At 44.5% G+C, this 17986-nt stretch overlaps 1 protein-coding gene and 1 long non-coding RNA gene across 6 annotated transcripts in view; one reads left to right on the forward strand and one right to left on the reverse strand.

Moving 5' to 3' along the window:
- Nucleotides 1-1864: 1864 nt before the first annotated feature.
- Nucleotides 1865-8607, reverse strand: LOC109263305 (uncharacterized). Its single transcript, XR_002078147.2, has 3 exons — nucleotides 8299-8607; nucleotides 5179-5366; nucleotides 1865-4605 (listed from the first exon to the last, which is right to left on the reverse strand). It is a non-coding gene; the product is annotated as an uncharacterized LOC109263305 (long non-coding RNA).
- A 33-nt stretch (nucleotides 8608-8640) lies between these two features.
- Nucleotides 8641-17986, forward strand: part of COL12A1 (collagen type XII alpha 1 chain) — a 115617-nt gene continuing 106271 nt past the window's right edge. For 3 of the 5 annotated variants that reach the window (XM_019442673.2, XM_053904717.1, XM_053904718.1), the window contains exons 1-2: nucleotides 9634-9740; nucleotides 11797-11904. In XM_019442673.2, coding sequence (XP_019298218.2) covers nucleotides 11832-11904 — 73 coding nt within the window. In that variant the 5' untranslated portion in view covers nucleotides 9634-9740; nucleotides 11797-11831. Of the gene's footprint in view, nucleotides 8756-9633; nucleotides 9741-11796; nucleotides 11905-17986 lie in introns of those variants that run through there. The other 2 variants (XM_019442672.2, XM_053904719.1) reach the window with 2 other exon arrangements.

Consider the following 17986-nt stretch of genomic DNA (forward strand, 5'->3'; position numbering starts at 1 on the left):
CTCTGACCCTGGCCAATCAACCTTCCTTCAGTTTAGGGGTTTCCTCAAAATAATTTTCTAACAATTGGCTGGCAACACCGAACCCAAATTTAAACACTCCCTTGGAACACTGATTTGGGGACCAGCTCTCCAGGTGATTGGTCCTCCTGACCTGCCAGTTCTAGATGGCTCCCCTTAGCCCTCCAGGTGGCAGGTGGGTTCTCGGCTTTTCTCAGCACAGACTTCATGAATAGCAAAGGGCGCTTGGCTTAGATAAGCACGGGTCAGCCCTCACAGACCATCAGAATTATCAGGGTAGCTTCAAAAATGTACAGATGCCCAAGCTTCCTTGGAGAACAGATATAATTGGTGTAAGGGTGGTGCTCAGACATCAGTAGAGAAGTTTTCCAGGCTCCTTGAGTGATTATTTTGTGCAGGTAGGCTTGAGTCCCATTAGCTTAGGTCTACTAAGCTTAGGTCACCTCAAGGCACATGGTGGCTTTCCAGTAGGACAGAAGTGGGAGGAATATCACTGAGCCAATCACAGAGCCCAGACAATGGCCATATTGTGAAAGCCCATTATTTATTTGCTGCAATCCTCACCTTAGTTCCAGTGTAGAAATGGGAAAGAGCATCAGGCACTGCTTAGAAAATGCAAGACCAGACATTTCAACTTCATTTTCATAGGTAATAATAAAAATAGTGAAGGCACAAGACTTCATTTCAAAAGAGTGTTAATAAAAACATAACCTCAATACTTGGTTTCTTACACTTGTGTGGTGAGCATGGCCTTAAGTGTTCCTGACATCAGAGAACAGAAGCTTTTATTTTGGGGGCAGTTAGTGGTTTTGTTCAAAGCTATTGCTACCAGGAAAAAACCAAAAATCTAAGAAAAGAAGCCATTCAATAAATAAAACTACACTTAAAAAAAAAAAACTAGACCACGTGTGAAAGTTTGAAATGATTTTCTGAATTTAAACACTGAGTGAGGATTTAATGTACTTTCAGCCTGATGAGTCCAGCACCCGGGCAGCATAGACAGGGGGAGGATGGAGAAAATTGTTTAAGCATTTCCCAGATGCTTTTTGTATCACATGCAGTGTTATGTATTCAGCCACCCATGACCAAGCTTTCAGGAGAGCCAAGGAACAACAATGCCATCCTTTTCCCTTTGAATAACTGCCTGTCACACAGTGCAAATGTGACCTCTTCAGTAGTTTTTCACACTTTGCAAAATTTCGGGGGGGGGGGGGGGAGATGGGAGGAAGGATACATCTCTTTCTCTTAAAAAATCTGTATAGAGGGGCATCTGGGTGGCTCCAATGGTTAAGTGACCAATTCTTGATTTCGTCTCAGGTCATGATCTCGCAGTTTGGTTCGTGAGATGGAGCCCTGCATCGGGCTCTGCACTGACAGCTCAGAGCCTGCTTGGGATTCTCTCTCTCTCTCTCTCTCTCTCTCTGTGTGTCCCTGGCATGTCATTCAGTCATCTGACTTTGCTCAATCATCGTAAGATATTTTCCCATCATGACTTCCTAACACCAGTCATTTTCCTCTTTGCATGCCACTGTTGTGAATGCCACAAGATAGACCCTCTGAGTCTCTTACCTGGATTCTGGCCCACCCCTCACCCCGTCTCCCTTTATTTTTATTTATTTTTTAAAGTTTATTTACTTACTTAGAGACAGAAAGCACAAATGGAGGAGGGACAGAGAGAGACACAGAATCCAAAGCAGGCTCCAGGCTCTGAGCTGTCAGCACAGAGCCCAAAGCGGGGCTTGAACTCATGGACCTTGAGATCATGGCCTGAGCTGAAGTTGGACACTTAACCTACTGAGTCATCCAGGCACCCCCTCCACCCCCGCCTCCCCCTGTCTCCTTGCTTGTAGGCTGTCTTCCTAGCAAGTTACTGTGAGCCTGATTGTCAGATTAGGCTTTTTGCAACAAGATTTTTATCATTCTTCTGTGGTTTTAATATACCAGAAAGACCATGAGCTTAGATATCAGAAAGCCGAGCTCAGATCTGGGTTCCAAAATTAACAGGTAAATCACCTGACGTCTCTGAGCCTCAATTCCTTCTCTCTAGCATAGAGATAAGAATTAAATGTCATGGACTGATGTATGTAAAATGCTTTGCGCAATGACTGGGATACGCCCTGTCAATTATTTGCTCAGTAATGATTATATTTAAAGGATTAAATTCCAGAATCTCAGCTACTTCCAAACTCCAATACTATTCCATCGTGTTCACAAAGTTTCTGCTGAAACAACTCTGCTTTATTTATTGCCCAGGACATTTCTTGTCTCTTTGCTATTTTTTTCAACTTCTCATTTTGAATCTTGTGCTTGGAATGTTAACTGCTAGTCCTTTAAAATCTTCCTCCTCCAGAAATTCTTTAGGGACCACTTCAGCATACACTGCTTTCTCCCTTGCACAAACTTGCAACAATTCTTATTGTTGGGAGACACCTCTCCAGTGGATCTCTCCTGTTTCTGCAGAGGCACCGAATGCTTTTATTTTAGAGGATTGTTTCCAGGGAGTTTGTATACTAGCGGCCTAAGAACCAAAGGTAATTTCTCCCTCCAGAGCAAAGGGCAAGTTTGTTTACTGTCTAGTGTAACAAAGATAATGCCTCCTTTCAGGGCAAAAGTCAGGCAGGCTGACTGCCCTTAGAAAAGACATGGGTTCCCCAAGCTCAGTTTAGTTCCCTCAGTGCAACCCACTGTGTTTGTAAGGGTCACTGGGCCTTCTTCGCATTACCCCGTGGGAACTGGGGCCTGGAGAACCAGGGCAAATAATGATACTCTGGCTACTGGTATTGCTGTCAGTAACACAGTCCTTTGTCTCTGGTTCCTCGTGTGTTCTGCCAGCATCCTGTGAATCTGTAGTATGTTAACTTGTTAGCTTGCAAGTAGGATACAATTTCAGATCCTAAAATAGTTCTTGACGACTATTATTGTTATTGTTATTATTTGGTTGCTATGGCTCTTAAATATTTTTTCATAACAATCTACTCTTTCCCCCCTTTTTTCTTGTCATGGGGTTTTGGAGAGACTGATTTATGGAGAAACCGGTTTGTGGAGAAATTGCTTTTTTTATGCAGAATGTTCTGAATCGTGGGTTGAATTGATTGCTTCCTGCAATGTCTTTTGTCTTGTTTCTGTATATCATGATTTCCCCCCCCCCCCAATTATTTTTTATACTGGTCTGTCAGTTTCCAATTATACACTGTCTCCAGACTTCTCTTGAGTCTTTCGACTTTGGTCTTTGTTACTACATTTATGCTTTTTATGGACAGGACCTCTTTTGATTTGCTTTTTAAAAAAAATTCCTCACAGTTTCTAGTGAACATCATGAATGTTTGCTGAATGAATGATCCAGATCAAAACGATTAAAGGAGTCTACTCAGATAATGGCCATCCTTTCCCTCTTTTCCACCAGAGGGCGCATTCCACTCCATATTGGATTTAGGAACATTTCAAAGTCTGGAATTCTGTCTGCCTTGAATACCTGGGTATCTGTGCTTCTTAAATGTAGCTGAATGAAGTAGTAAGTGTATAAAAATGCTTTATCAAATGAAACCTTGGTCTGGTTACACTTATCCTACACAGGAGCTCCAACTGGGACCAATAAAACCTCTTTTGACTATGATTTCATCACTACTGCATTTCAGTGTACTACGTAATCAGTTTGAAGGCCATGACCAAATCCTGAAAAATGAGTTCCTAATGATTTTTCACATTTTCCAGCAACCTGCAAATTTATGTCAGTATACACTTACCAAGTGTCCACACACAGAGCGGTGTTCTGATTAGGAATTCTGGACCTGCTCCTTCCTACTTTGATAGTTACCAAATAAATAGATTCTGAGTCCCAAGGTGGTAAGGATGACTGAAACAGTATTGAATCTTATAGAAATGAAGTCACAAAGGGCTGCTTTCTTAACTCTTAAGTGAATGTGTTTCCTTTTATCTTTCATAGTTGCTCAAGGAGGTCAGAGCTAACTGAATAATCGACTCCTGTCAGCATTTGACTTTTATCAAATCTGAATGGTTCATCCTAGGAAGATAGTGTATTTGGATGCAAATTTTTTGTTTTAAGCTTCATAGCCTTCCAGGCAACCACACTTTTTGAGGTCACATGAAGTTGAACTTGCCACCTTGGGTGGGAGGATAAATGTGATGCAATTACTGTTTTCTGCTCCACAGCTGCTCACACGCCGAAAGGGAGAGATCCTTTCAGGGCAAGTGAGAGGTCTGGATGAGGTGCGCACAAGCCTGGAGACCTCTCTGGAATAGTTCTTTATGAAGAAGTCAAGGAGGCAGGAACATAATACATCCCCTCTCCCTTCCTGTAGGGATGGCTTCGGTCCCTGGATTCTTTAGCTTTGCTAGTACAGACAGGGTAGTTGCTTACTGCTTCTCCTTTTTAATTTTAAAACATTTTGAAGCCATAATCTCTCAAGAGATGTAAGTGGGCCAGTGAAATGCCCTGGGTGTTCCTTGACAGAGTTTTGAGGGCAAGACCTCATCTGAATTGTCTTTGTATCCACTGCTCTGAGCTTGTCACTGTGCAGACACATGGAAGGTGCTCATCAAATGTATTTTGACTTTGTGCACAGGGTTCTAAAGGAGAGGATTCAGACACACTGTTTTTGATGTGACTTCTTGACTGTTCAGATACAATGCCTCTCTGCCTCTGAGAATCAGTGTAGGCAGAATACTACCTCCTCTCTCCACACTCTTATCTCAAAGGGCTTCTTCTCCCAAGACCCTTGAAGTCCACTCTGGGTACAGCCCACACACAGCCCCAAGAATTGGACCAACTGTGCACATTCAGCCTGGGTGTCTCTTTCCTTCCCCTAGAGGTACATCAGCAAGAACTTGCGGTGGAAACACCTTCACCTATAGCAGGAGTGCTGGTTAGGTTAACGCCAAGAAAATCAATAAGGAGGCTGCTTTTGCCTGTTTATAAATAGGGACGACCCTGTAATCTGAACTCCTTCCTGAAATTCACACATTTTAAGTTTATCCCTGACCAGAACCTTGCAGCAGCCTTGGGGCAAGAATTTCTATAGGCGGTTAGTTAATGGACACAAAGAGAGTTTATGTCACCTCCTCATTTGGTCTCCCATGTTGTCGCCTCCCAGACATTCCTGGGAATCAGATGGATGAATGACACATTTTTCAAAAACTCACCTGCAACTCAACTTCTGGCTCTCCATCCTGGAACTTTGACCTCCGACGCCAGTGCTCGTGCTCACCGCTAGATCGCGCTGTCGGACAAGGAATCTGAAGCCCTGGAACCTCCGGGAGCCCAGGAGTCGAAGGGAGAAGAGGTGGGCGAGCCGATGATAGAGTGAGGAAGGGTGAGCCCAGGGTATAACCTGAGGAATAAAAGACACACAAAGCATCTAAAGTGAATAAATTGAACCATCTCTGCCTCACTCGATAAATGTCAATTTGTTGCAAACATTAATGGATTCCAAGGGGCATCAAGAACTGGACGCTCTGCAAAAGGGGGCAGATTGGAAGAGGGTTTACACGTTTTTTTTTTTTTACCGATTTGTCCCCTTACCATACCGGGAGTCTAGCTTGCAGAAGGGCCCCCAGAGGCCAAACCGTGCAGGTGTCTTGCTGGAAGTCCCTCCCGAGGTGCCTCTTTGCATAACCTTGAGTTGCACTCCTGTCTTGTGAAAATGGGTGTTTTTGGATTAGCTTGTGGATGTATGTCTGTGTACTCCCCGAACCAGTGTTCCTTCCTTCTTTTTCCTCTCAACCTATTTTGGAAGTATTTCGCAGAGATTCTTTTTTCTGAGGGACCAAGGGTGTTTGCGGCCAGTGGTTTGTTCCTGACAGACCTTTGCAGTAACTATTTTCAAATGCATTAAATCTAAGTCTGTTAATGAGAATGCCTTAAGCAAGAGAGGATGGCCACAGGGGTCCCCAGGATGTCACTTTGGGTTGGAGAGCAGTGCAATGTGAGTGCTTTTGGGGGGGGTGTGTGCTCCCGCCTCTGGAAAAGGCAGCCCTTGGCTCCCCAGCAGGTGACTGACTGTTCAACTCTGCATTTGCAGCTCTGAGCCAAATCAACTGGGAAGAACTCTTTTAAGAAAGAGAAACAAACCATAAGAGACTCTTAATAATAGAGAACAAACTGAGGACTGATGGAGGGAGGTGGGTGAGGGATGGGCTAGATGGGTGATGGGTATTAAGGAGGACCCTTGTTGGGATGAGCCCTGGGTGTTGTATGTAAATGATGAATCACTGAATTCTACTCTTGAAACCAATATTGCACTGTATTTAACTAACATTTAAATAACAATTAAAAAAAATCAGTAAAACCAGAGTTACACTGCTCCCCGGTGTACAACTTTGCCATCACAAATTAAAAACAACAAAAAGTACATAAAGAAAAGCGCGCCTACACACACACACACACACACACACACACACACACACACACACCTGAGCGAAATGCAAACCCCAGCCAGCCTTGGCTGGCCAGCGAGGCGGCAGCTTTCCTTTTCTAGACAGTGGGTGTCGGTTTCCCAAGGGGCGTCCCTGGCGGTTCTAAGTCCCTGTGCGGGCCAGGGTGTCCGCTGCGAGCAGCGCAGCGCGACTGGATGACCGGCCTGCGGCTGCCGGGACTTATCTGCCTCTTGGCTCTGTCCTTGTGTCTGCCACCAGCCCACTTGCGTCTGTAAGAAGGAATTTGAGTGAGGGTGCGGGTAGAGGGCTGGCCAGCGAGCGAAGGACCGCTCTCCACCGGCTGGGTATAAGAGCTCACTGGTACTCAGCTGATGAGCCCGTTCCGCGTAGTGCACGTCGGGTCATTCACGTCCAGGACGCGCTTCTGCCCTAGGGGTTTGTGCCGGACACCCGGGTTGTGAGAGTTTGAAGGGGCAAAACGCCTGGGCACTGTGCGCGTGTGTGGGCTCTTTGTGACAGCTGCCCAGCAGGACTTCGAGTGGGCCGTGTGTACTCAGAGAATGTGCAGAGGTGGAGATTCCCATTTTTCTCCATTCTTTCCCTCCAACCTTCTCTCTGGCTTCCTCTGGCTTTAGCTGGAGGCAGCTGTGAGTGGGGCGGAATGGAGGGGGGCGCTCTGCAAGTTCTTGTCATTCTAAAGGCAAGTTCAGAGGATATCACGCCTGTTGGAGAGAAGGCCAGATTTGCAAACGTCAGTCAAATAGGGAAGAGAGGTTTACATTGGCGACAAGACCTCCCCTTTTACTATTGCTGGCGGTCAATTCCAGGGCCATAGCTCCCGCGTTCCCCTCCGGGCCCCCTCCCCCATCCGGGGTGCTCACCCTTGCAGGGTTAACCTCTGGGCTTCAAAAGGCCAAAAGTGCAGAGCTTGTGACCAGGGCACGGACGTGTGTAATCTGAACCTCTCCTGGAGCGTTTTTCTGATGCTACAGTGTTAGAGCCCCGCGCTTCCTCCCGTGCATCTAGTACAATTTGGCAACCCTGAGTGCCAGGCTTCCTGCTCTAGGCCAAGGGGGTGGAGCCGATTGGGGGGAGGGGGCGGTAAAAAGGGGAAGATGCTGGCAGAATGTCAGCTCTCATCTGGCGTCCATCTCTTTGCTAGTTGGGGGAAATTTACTTTCATTTGTCTCGACCCCGCGGGGTTGGAAGGCAGAGTTTCTGGTCCAAAGCCTCCGCTGGGGGCCAGGTTATGCTGTGGTCCGGATGCCAAATTTCCAACGTGATTGCAACTTGTTCCCTAGCGGCTTCTTGTGCTGAGGACCCCCAGGTTTCATTGCGTCCCTTGCCCTCTGTCTTGGCTCAAATTAAGCCTCTTAGTTCCGTCCCGAAGCATTAGCGAAGTAAGACAGGACTGGGAAAGCCATCCCGTCGCTGAGCCCCGCGAGGGCGGCTGTACGGGTTTCCAATCGGCCGCTCAGAGATTGAAAAAGACAGAAGGCGCGCCGCGTGCACAGACAGTTAGTTAATGGAAACCCTGTAAATCGGTTTTAAGTGCACCCAGGACGGAGGGGGAGGGAAGTGTAGGTGGTGATGATGGGGGATGGGACTAGGGTGGGGTGGGGTCGGTCACACATTCTTGCAGTTCTGAAACTGAGAGTCGCTTCCCTCCCTCCCATTGTTCTTAATTTAGGAAAGTAAATTCATTAAAGAAAATCGCAAGGATAGGGAAACCCGAGCTCCCCAGCCCGCCCCAAGCAGAAGAGTGCGCGGCTTCCCTTGGCAGGGAACCCGGCTGCGGCTGTCCCCCTCCCCGCTTCCTCCCTCTTCCCCCCTCCCTACATCCCCCCCCCCTTCCCGGCGGGGCATTGCTACTACGGGGATCGCCACCTCACGCCGAAGGAATGCTGGAAGTATGCACACGTTCCCAAAAGTAGACCTCCTTCACCGCCGGAGGAGCATACATCACCCCGTGGCAGCCGTCCACCTTCTCAGGCGTTTCGTAACCGAGTAAACTGAGAGCCGGGAACAGCCCTCTATTAAGTAGCCCGCGGCGCGGAGCCTCTTCCCACTCGACCAAGGCGAGCCGTCGCAGACGCGTCCGCGCGCGGGCAGCTGCGGTCCCGGGCAGTCTCCGCCCGTCCTGCGGCGCCTGCGGCTCCCGCCGGGACACTCCAACACTTCACAACCTTGGTGGCCTTGCCGCTGCCCGCCTCCCGGCAGCCGCCAGGTGCTCCTGGAGCGCGGCGCCAATTGCCTGGGCGTGCGGAGGGTCACGCCGAGCGCAGCCTTCTACGACGCCGGGAAGCCGCTGTCGCCGCCGCTACCTCGGACACCACCGCCCCAGGTTAGTCCGGCTTCTAGCCCTTTCCCCTTATCCCGTCCCTCACAAAGATAACTAGGCAACTTTGTTTCTAGCCTGTTCCTTGCGCTGCCCTAAGTCCCTAGGGACCGCGCGCGAGAACCGTTTGGACTGGTCAGAGTGGAGCAGTGCCTGGGATTTGCCGGGTGTCCTGGGGTTCTGTGATTCATTTTATCTTTGCGGGACAAAGAGTTGTAGCTTTTCCTACGAGTTGATGCAGGGCGGCCGTGTGTGCGTGAAGCACCCTGTTCCGCGTTTCTGCTCGTAGAGGGATTTCATCTATAGATGCTGTCGACTTCCAGGAAGGGCGGTCCAGGTTCTGGGGCCACCGGCCGCTCGCTGCCTCTTGGTCGGAGCTTTCCCGGGGTGCGGTGGTGCAGCCGCGGCGCTGGGAAGGTATTTTAGTGACGCACGGCGCGGAATTCTTTGGCGGGCCGGCTGAGTGCTCTGCAGCTCGTCGAAGCTGCGCGGGCGTGTGTGGCATCTTGAGACAGATTCCTCGTCGAGTGTTTTGGCTCCTCGGCTTTTCAAAGCATCTGCGATGATGGTGGGTTAATCCGGCTCTAGGAGACGCAGCCTTGGCCGACTTCCTCAACTTCTCGAGAAAGCTCGCCCTTCCCGACCTCTTCCCGAGTGCCTTGGTCGAGGGGTCCGCGGAACCTTCGAAGTAGTTTCCATCCCAAATCCTAGATAGTGTATAAAGATCAGAGAGCGTGGGGCGCCGGGTTCATTTATGGAGCGGAGACGCGAAGACAGGGAGCAAAAGAGGTACCCCAAATCGAGGGTCCTTAGGCACCTTCGGGTGACCCTTTCGGGGCGTTCCAGGACCCCCTTTCTGTCCCCCTCCCGCCGCAGCGTGGACTACGTAAAGTATGCAGGAGTACTGGGGAAGGATGGAGCAAGAAAGGAAAGGAGCGCTAAACTCGCCCTTGGCTAACTAATGTCAAGGTCGCAGTGGGTCAAAGAGGAGGTAGGTGACGCGCACGGATCTGGAGGAACCCCGTGGGTGAGGGGAGGTGTAATTTTCTTTTTTAACTGCACTCAGGAGTTAAAGAATTGGTCTTTTCCAGGAGGGTGGGAGGGGGGCAGTGGGTGGAAGCAGACCAGTTTCTTAAGACCTACCCCCTCCCCCCCTCCCCTCTCCCCGCACCCGCTCCTCCGCAGCTGACTCATTTTCATTCATGAGGGTGAAGTGAGGGAATCCTTGCGGACACGTAGGGGCGGCCGCTTTCAGACATTTATGTCTGAGAATGCTCAATGAAGCACCGACCTTAGCGTTCACGTAAATGTTTTGGCTAAAAGGAGAGAAAATTTTTTTTTTAAACATATGGACGGAATGCCTGGCGGGCTGGTAGAACTGACTGTACGTTCCGATATCCCGACGCGACGTGATTCATTCTTGCCGCTGAGTCAGGCAGCCAATAGGTGGCGCTCTCGACCCAGACAAAAGCGCTTCCACTTCTCAGGGTTTTTTTTTTGTGTGTGAAGAGTTCAGGGATTTAAAAAAAAAAAGTCTGAACGCAGCTTTTTGATGGTTGGATTGTCAGTCAGCCTTTAACTCTTCGCGAGCACGACTGCCAACTGAGTTGGAAATTATTGTAGCAAAGTTAAGGCCAGCTGATGGGAACAATGGGCTAGCCTCACCTCCTGCTTTTCACTGATGGTTGAAGAGGGTTAGAAATGTCAAACAGCTGTTAATTAGGGAGAAAGAAATTGCTGGAGTCCTTGAATCTTCTGAGCAGCGCCAACATTTTAATCTTGGCCTCATGAAAAGGAGCTCTGGGCAATTTGGCACGCCTGCTCATCAGACATTTAAAACGCAATTTACACTCAGGCCGAGGAAAGATGCCCTAATACATTGTGCCAATAATTTGGAAGGGCATGGTTGGAGCTTGTCAGTTTCTTTTCTCAAAGAGGGCTTGACCTTTGGCTCATTTTTGGATTCCCAAGCAGGACTTCGTTTTTCAAGCAGCCTTGCCCGTTGCCTTACAATAACTTATGTACTTCACAGTCAACTCTCTTTTTATGTCTTGCCTCTGGCAACTTCCCAATTCAGCTCATTGCTAGTATCTTTTGTCTGTGGATTGGACCTTAGAATATTTTAGAAGATTCCCTTCTGCCAACATAGTTAAGCACCTACTATGTGCTGGGAATCACGAAAGATGAATAAGACTCTGTGTTTAAGAAATTAATAACCTAGTTACAGAATCAGGAAAAATCAGAATAGAATGTATTCTCCTGTGGAGGATATATTCTTGTAATCTTCTGGATTAAGTGGACAGTTAAATGAAAATATTAATTATTATTGGGAATTTTTATTAAAAATCTCTTGGGAAAACAGATGAGAGTGTTTTGTCTCTTCTATTGCCTGTTTTTAAAAATTATATATCTTAGAATTGTTATCTCCTCATTTTGGGTAAAGGATTTATCAGATGTGAAGAGAACACAGCTAGCAGTAGGGTCAGGTTTCAGTTGGGCCTTACATATTTCTGTATAATCCATTTCAGACCTTAAAGTGCTGCATATTGGTAGGAAGAACAAAATGAAGAAAAAAAGAGAGTAAAAGAGGTTTATTATACTTTTCCAAATTACCTTGAGACCACTAAAGTACAGTTACCTAAAGAGTTCAGCAGCTAGGAAAAAGCTGCAGGCCAAATAAAATCCCCAGCTGGAAGAGACATTTAGTTGAGTCAGGGATAAAATGACCTCTGAATTAGCCATCACCAAGGCAGGATGAAGTCATGTGGGGCCTGGTAAGGCCGTCACCCGGGGATGCTAAGCAGGACCAACCTCCAGGAAAACAGGACCCTCTTTAAACTTGAAATCCCTCTTAGTGCCATGATTAAACTGCAGTAGATGAACTTGACTTACACTGCTCCACAATAGGCCCATTATATTCGAGGCTGGGCCCTGCGGTTATTAAGGCAGATCTGGTCGGGTCCTGGCCCAGGTCCAGGCTCCAGTTCTAACCTGGTTCCGGGCCTGCCCGGACCCGGTTCTGATACGGTCACTGCTTCCTCCCGCAGATCCCTTCATGCGGCTGTGAGCTCGGAGGCCGAGCATGCGGACCAGGCTTCCCCCAGCGCTTGCCGCCCTGGGCGCGGCCCTGCTGCTGTCTTCCATTGAGGCAGAAGGTAAAATGCTCTTCCTCCCCCTTCTGTCAGTGACAATGCAGAATTCTAGAAAGGAAAAAAACAAATCAATCTTGCCACTATTGCTTGCTCTGTTTTTTTCTGTACTTCGTGTTTTCTCCGGGGTTTCTCTCCTCTAAGAGAAACGCCCCCTTCTCCTGAGGTCTGTCCATTTTCTGGCTCTCAGGTCCAGCTCTTTCGTATTCTGTTTAATCCATTCCGTACAGTGCTGTGTGGTCTCCTTGCGCTTGTCCCTGCGGTGTGCTGTCCACACTGCCACCTACAGTGCTGCCTTCCGAGAGGACCGGCCGTCCGGGAGGGGGCGACAGCTGCACCCAGCTCTACGAACAGGATGACTCCTGGTGGTACCCAGGAGCCCCGGAGCGCGGGCACGCTTACTCGCGTGGCTGTTTACCACCTGGCTCCGGGCTGCGACCTCGGTGACAGCATGAAATAAAAGACTCCAACAGTGCCGGCTCTGCGTCTCTGTGTGTTTTGTGGGGAGCGCAGTCGTTAGGCTGACGGTGCAGGCAAAGTGAGGTGGCAGCCACACATCGCCTAGGGGATGGGTGGCAAGCCGAGATCCGGACCCAGGATGTGTTGGCGTGGCCCAGGGTGACTGCTGTCCCTGTTTGGTTTTCGGGAGGAACGTGGCTCAGGCCCAGCCCCGCCAGTTAGCTTGGATCTGTGCCAAGGTTTCCAACCCAGGAAGCAAGTGGGAGCCAGAGGAGCCCAGCTTCGGTCCCTCCCTTCTTCCCTCTAGCATCAGACCTGAGCAGAGTCTGTCAGGGAATGGGAGATGGGTGTCGTGGCCCCAAGGTCTGTCACAACAGCTCCGTGTGGCCCTGCTTTGTGGAAAATGAAGGACCTTTGCTTATTTCAACCTCAGTTTATTCTTTTTTGTTGTGTGCCCTTGATGCCCTAATTTCTCAGTATTTATTGAAAAAGTTATTTCTCTATATTAACCCAATGAGAGCTTCTGTGTTCCCTCAAGTATGATTCAAGACCTGACAAACTAGAGTTATTGCTCTGCAAGATAAATCAGGTAATACCATAACAGACATTTTTTTTTTTTCAATTAAAAAATGCCCCCTGATGGGGTTAAGGGAGAAAAGACATACATGGGGTAGCTGTGGGGTTTGAGAGGGGGTTGTGCTTTTTTAGAGGCTGTGGGAAAGTAGAGCTGTTTCTTGACAACACTGATATTTTCAATAACTTTCTATTGTGTTTGGTTTTCGACTTCAGGACTGCAGGTATAAAAAAATTAAGATTAAAGAAAACAAAGAGGCTCCAAAATGGATGGCCTGCTTAGAAAAGTGACAGAAACTTGCTGTTTTCTTATCTAACTGATGCTGTGTCAATGTAGAGGCTTTTCAGAGTGGCTTCTGTGAAGTAATACGCGGATGAGGTTGCCTTTAATGTTCCTTTCTATGTCGTTGTTAGGAAGGAATTTTATTTGAGGAACTTCTGGAAGCCCTACTAAAGATATTTTTAGATAATTCACTCAAGTGGCCTATTTATTGCTCATTAAGAAAATAGTTATTTGAAAATCAGAAAGATTTGAGAATTTTTAGGAAAAGAATTAAGTTGGAAATGATGTAAGTGGAAAAAATCAATTCTCAATTGGATAATGGCTGGTTAGCAAAGTGCAGTTAAAAAGAACGTTTTAACATTGTGTGTCAACTGTACTCAACAACAAAAGGGAGAACATTTTACTATCTACATTACTGATGATTTCCATATTTCTCACATTTTATCTTTTCAATTTGATGCAGTTCTTTCTTTTGCTTTCTTAAGCTGTGTCTTTCTTGTCTCCCAACTCCTTAGGTCAGCATTTAGTAATTATATTTTAATGGGATTCATTTTTTGTGCCTTATTCTCTAATTTGGTACTGTCAGATAGAAATATATTATAAGCCACATATGCAAGCCACATGTGTAACTTAAAGTTTCTGGTTGTCACACTAAAATAGGAAAAAGAAACATGAGAAACTACTTCTTATAGTATATTTAACTTAATATATCCACACTATTATCACTTTAACATGTAATCAATTTAAAGATTATTAGTGAGATATTTTACAATTTTGTGCTAAGTCTTTGAAATTGGGTGTGTATTTTACACTTGCAGAGCATTTCATTTTGAACTGGGCATATTTCAAGTGCTTGATAGCCACACGTGGCTGGACGCATACAGCTCCTGTGTTGGACAGCACAGCTTGGTGCTAACTACCAACTAAGTGGTCCCATCGAGCCTGTGAAGAGCTAACAGAATTTGTGGCCAAGACCCTTCTGGGAATGATGGCTGGAAAGAGAATTTCTTGGAAATATTGGGGCACGTTTCAAAATTTCAACTGACCTCCCCGTTTCCCGCTTTGTCATTTTGATCTTAGTTATGAAATGCCCATAATTGCTTTTCTTTCCCTTTTACAACTCATACTTGAACTGTCGTAGTCATACTATTTTTCAACCAATTTCTACTTACTTAATTTTTTATACGTTGAGAACAGTGCTCTTTTTCATATTAATTTAAAAGTTTTGGCACATACTTTTTGCATCTCCTTTTTTTTTTTTTTATAGTGGCCAGTGTTCTGTATGACCTATAATGTATGAATCATTTTTGGTTCATGTAGCATATGGTATATTAATTGCCATTTAGAAAATTTAACATTTCACATTTAAAGGTTAGTGAGAATTAGACACCTTTCTCATTAATCTAGAATTCAAGATGAACACATCTTGTGAAAAACAGTGTTTTAATTTTAGTAAGTTTGATTTATATTTATAATTTATGAGGAGTACCTGGATATTATCAATTCAGCAGTGAGTTGAGGCCATAAGCTTTAACTGTCTTGTGTCTAGGTTAAGATGCTAATTGAGATATATATATATATATATATATATATAATTGTATGTCTATGTTTATCTGATAATCCCGTGTCATAAAACAGACACTTTGGACTACAGAGGAACTTTCTAATCATCTATTCTAATTCTCTCATTTTCCAAATGAGGGAGATAGGCTGAGTAGCTCAGTCAACTAATGTGGTTACTTCGGGATAAGGTATAGATGAGACCCAGATTTTCTCCTGGTTTAGTGCAGGTTTGCTTACACTGTTCTCTCTTGCTTAAAAACTGGTCAACCCAGTTAAAGGAAGGAACACATTCTGTAATGTGTAAGGAATAATCCATCCCTTGTTTGAAATATTAAGTTTTCAACTGTTTATTTTTGGTATCTTATAAACGCAAATAAAATGAATATATCATGGCAAAGATCATTAAACGTATACTAGCCTTGGATGGAAGATATAAATTAATGCCAACTGCATAGAGTAAAACCACTCTTGGCATACTTCTAAAGGTTTTTGCCATTAGGGCAGTATCCTTTTCAGTGTTGTCATCACAAAGACCAGACTAAAAATCTTACTAGTTCGTCAAGATGGTATTTTAGTAGGATGTTGTCGAATTCTGCTTTATCTTTAACATATTTTATGTGTTAGCAAAACTTACTAGACTCTCTCCTCCTACCTGTCCATCTTTCCATCCATCCATTAATCTCTGTAGAGTTGGTAAACTCTTGGACATATCTTCCTTTTGGTTGCCATAGTGAAAAGTTTTTTTAAATTATATATTAAGCTAGATTCTTTAGTTTTAAACAAAGTGTGTAAAATTAGTCAAATTCTATCTATATCTGAATACCACAAATATATTATTGAGCAGGTATCAAACAATGCTTTTTATAGATTGAAAAATGTAGAGGTATATATGTTAATAAGCACCTGTGTACAAATATTGCTTTCTAAAGTTAGTCGTTCTCTCAAATATTTCCTAATCTTTACATTCAACCCAGTATTGTAGAGAGTTGTGTGCTCTGGAGTCAGACTATGGGATCAAAGGTTTGCTGCTTTTTAGTTGTGTTCACCTCTCTAAATTTCACTGACTCATCTGTGAAACAGGGGAAACAGGGCACGTTATGCTGGATTGTTATCAGGAGAAAAAAGAGACAACGTATAAAGTGACTTGTACTCTACCTATTGCATAGCAGACACTCAGAGAATGCTAGCTATTATTATCATTCCTAAAAAGTCCTAAATCCTGCCAATTCATGAAACCAGAATATCACCAGGATGCGGTTTGCATAGCACAGCTTATTGATAACAGAAAACATTATTCATAAATGGGAAATTACACTACTAGAGTCATGGATACCTAAAATTTTAGTCTTTTCATTATCAGTGTTCAGGTTTTTTGAATATATATCTGATTGCTATATTATTTATTTATAATTTAAGTTCTATTTCTCTTGGTTCAGATTCTCATTGTATGCAACTATGACTCTTTGTCATCATAATCCCTATGTAGGTAGCTCATATCTGAAATATTCCAGCATCTGGAACATTCCATTGTTTTAGGGAACATAGACACCGCTTGTGACAATGCAATGACAGTTGTGAATTATTTTTGTACAAAATAAAAGATTTTCAAAATTAATGAAAATACATTTTGCATTGATTCAAGTTGACGTGGGTCCATACTCACATCTGCTTTATTATCTTTTTTTGCAAAACAAACAAACAAACAAACAAACAAAAACTTATAAATGGACTGGCAAGGCTGAAAGGTTTCACGTGTGATAAAAGTGGCAGGAAGAAGAGTGGAGTGGGCTCTCTGTCGTACACATGCTAGCCGGCCATTCTTTCGATTCCCAAGTACCACATCTGAGTTTCTATGAACACCTTAAAAACCTCTGAAATGTTAAAGACTTTTCCCAACAGTCAATTTTTCAGTTTTTCTGGAATCCTGGTCATTTGGAAATCAACAAGGTGGGCCGCTGCTGCCCTTCAGCAGTCTTAACCTAATGTCTGCTGCTTCAGGTCAATTTCCCTGCAAGGTTGGTGGTACTGTTTTTCCATGTACTGATTTTTTTTTAAAAGCATGCTCAGGCCAGTTGCGTCTGCCTTTGCATTAAATTTGTCCTGAGCCATTGCTACTGGAACAATATTTTATAATGATATTCTTAATACCTCTTGTTGTATTAACATTTGTTGCATGCTTGTTATACTAAGCGATGACTACAGCTAAACCTTGCAGTATGATTACAGACAGCAGAATGTTGAATAATTAAACCGTGCATGTAGATTAATAGTCTAATCTCACTGCCTGTGTATGGATAGTAAGAAAATAACATTTATTCCGTTGCTAGAGTATCCAATAAAAATAAAAAGCCATCACCTACAGTTGGAAGCAGCAGTTCATTAAAGCAAATGTTTGCTTATTTTGTTTTATTTCCATTAAAATGTGCTTTTAATATTACATAAATCCCTAACCCCAGTTAAATTCTATGACTCATGTCTCAAAGCTACTACTGTATTTCAATTGACCTCTATGAAAACCTAAAAGGAGATTGTAATCCTTCAAAACAGATGCAAAAATTCTGACTCACAAGGAATACTTTCAGACTTAAACACTTTAAGAAGAGTATGGCTGAAAGTCATCTTACTTTGTTGACCTCCCTCAAGAGTAGTAATTTATAATGCATTGACCATGCACTGACAGTGAGTCAGTACAATGCTGCATGATGAGGCATGAACATGGCAGAGAGAATATCATTATAAAATATTTCTGAAACGTCTTTGTGTAATGACTATTGTACATGGAGGCTTTCGTTTATTGTGGGAAACTAAAAGCAAGTCAACATTTCATTGACACATGCATGAAGCTATATAGTTCTGTATGTAAACTATTTCTTTCTGTACTTTTCAATTATTCCTGTCATTGACTTCTCCAAGTTTTTATGCACAGTCATGTCTTCAGATTGCTGATCCTTCTTCACTGTTTTCTTTAAGTTCTATAAATAAATGTCCATAAGTATACATTGATGTTGTCTTTTCATGATTAACCATTGTTTTGTAAAGGACCATACTGGCATTTTAACCTAAAATGCCACTTCTAGTATGGAGTATACCTGCTGCAAAGGAAAATAACAGTGTTGGTTTACACCTTGCAAACATACAGCGTAGTGGTGTAAACAGGCAGAATATTAGTTTTATAGACATCTGTATATTACTTTTTGTACATTTAAACAT

This window comes from Panthera pardus, unplaced genomic scaffold (assembly GCF_024362965.1).
Source record: "Panthera pardus isolate Hobbes unplaced genomic scaffold, ASM2436296v1 HiC_scaffold_17, whole genome shotgun sequence".
Lineage (NCBI taxonomy): Eukaryota > Metazoa > Chordata > Mammalia > Carnivora > Felidae > Panthera > Panthera pardus.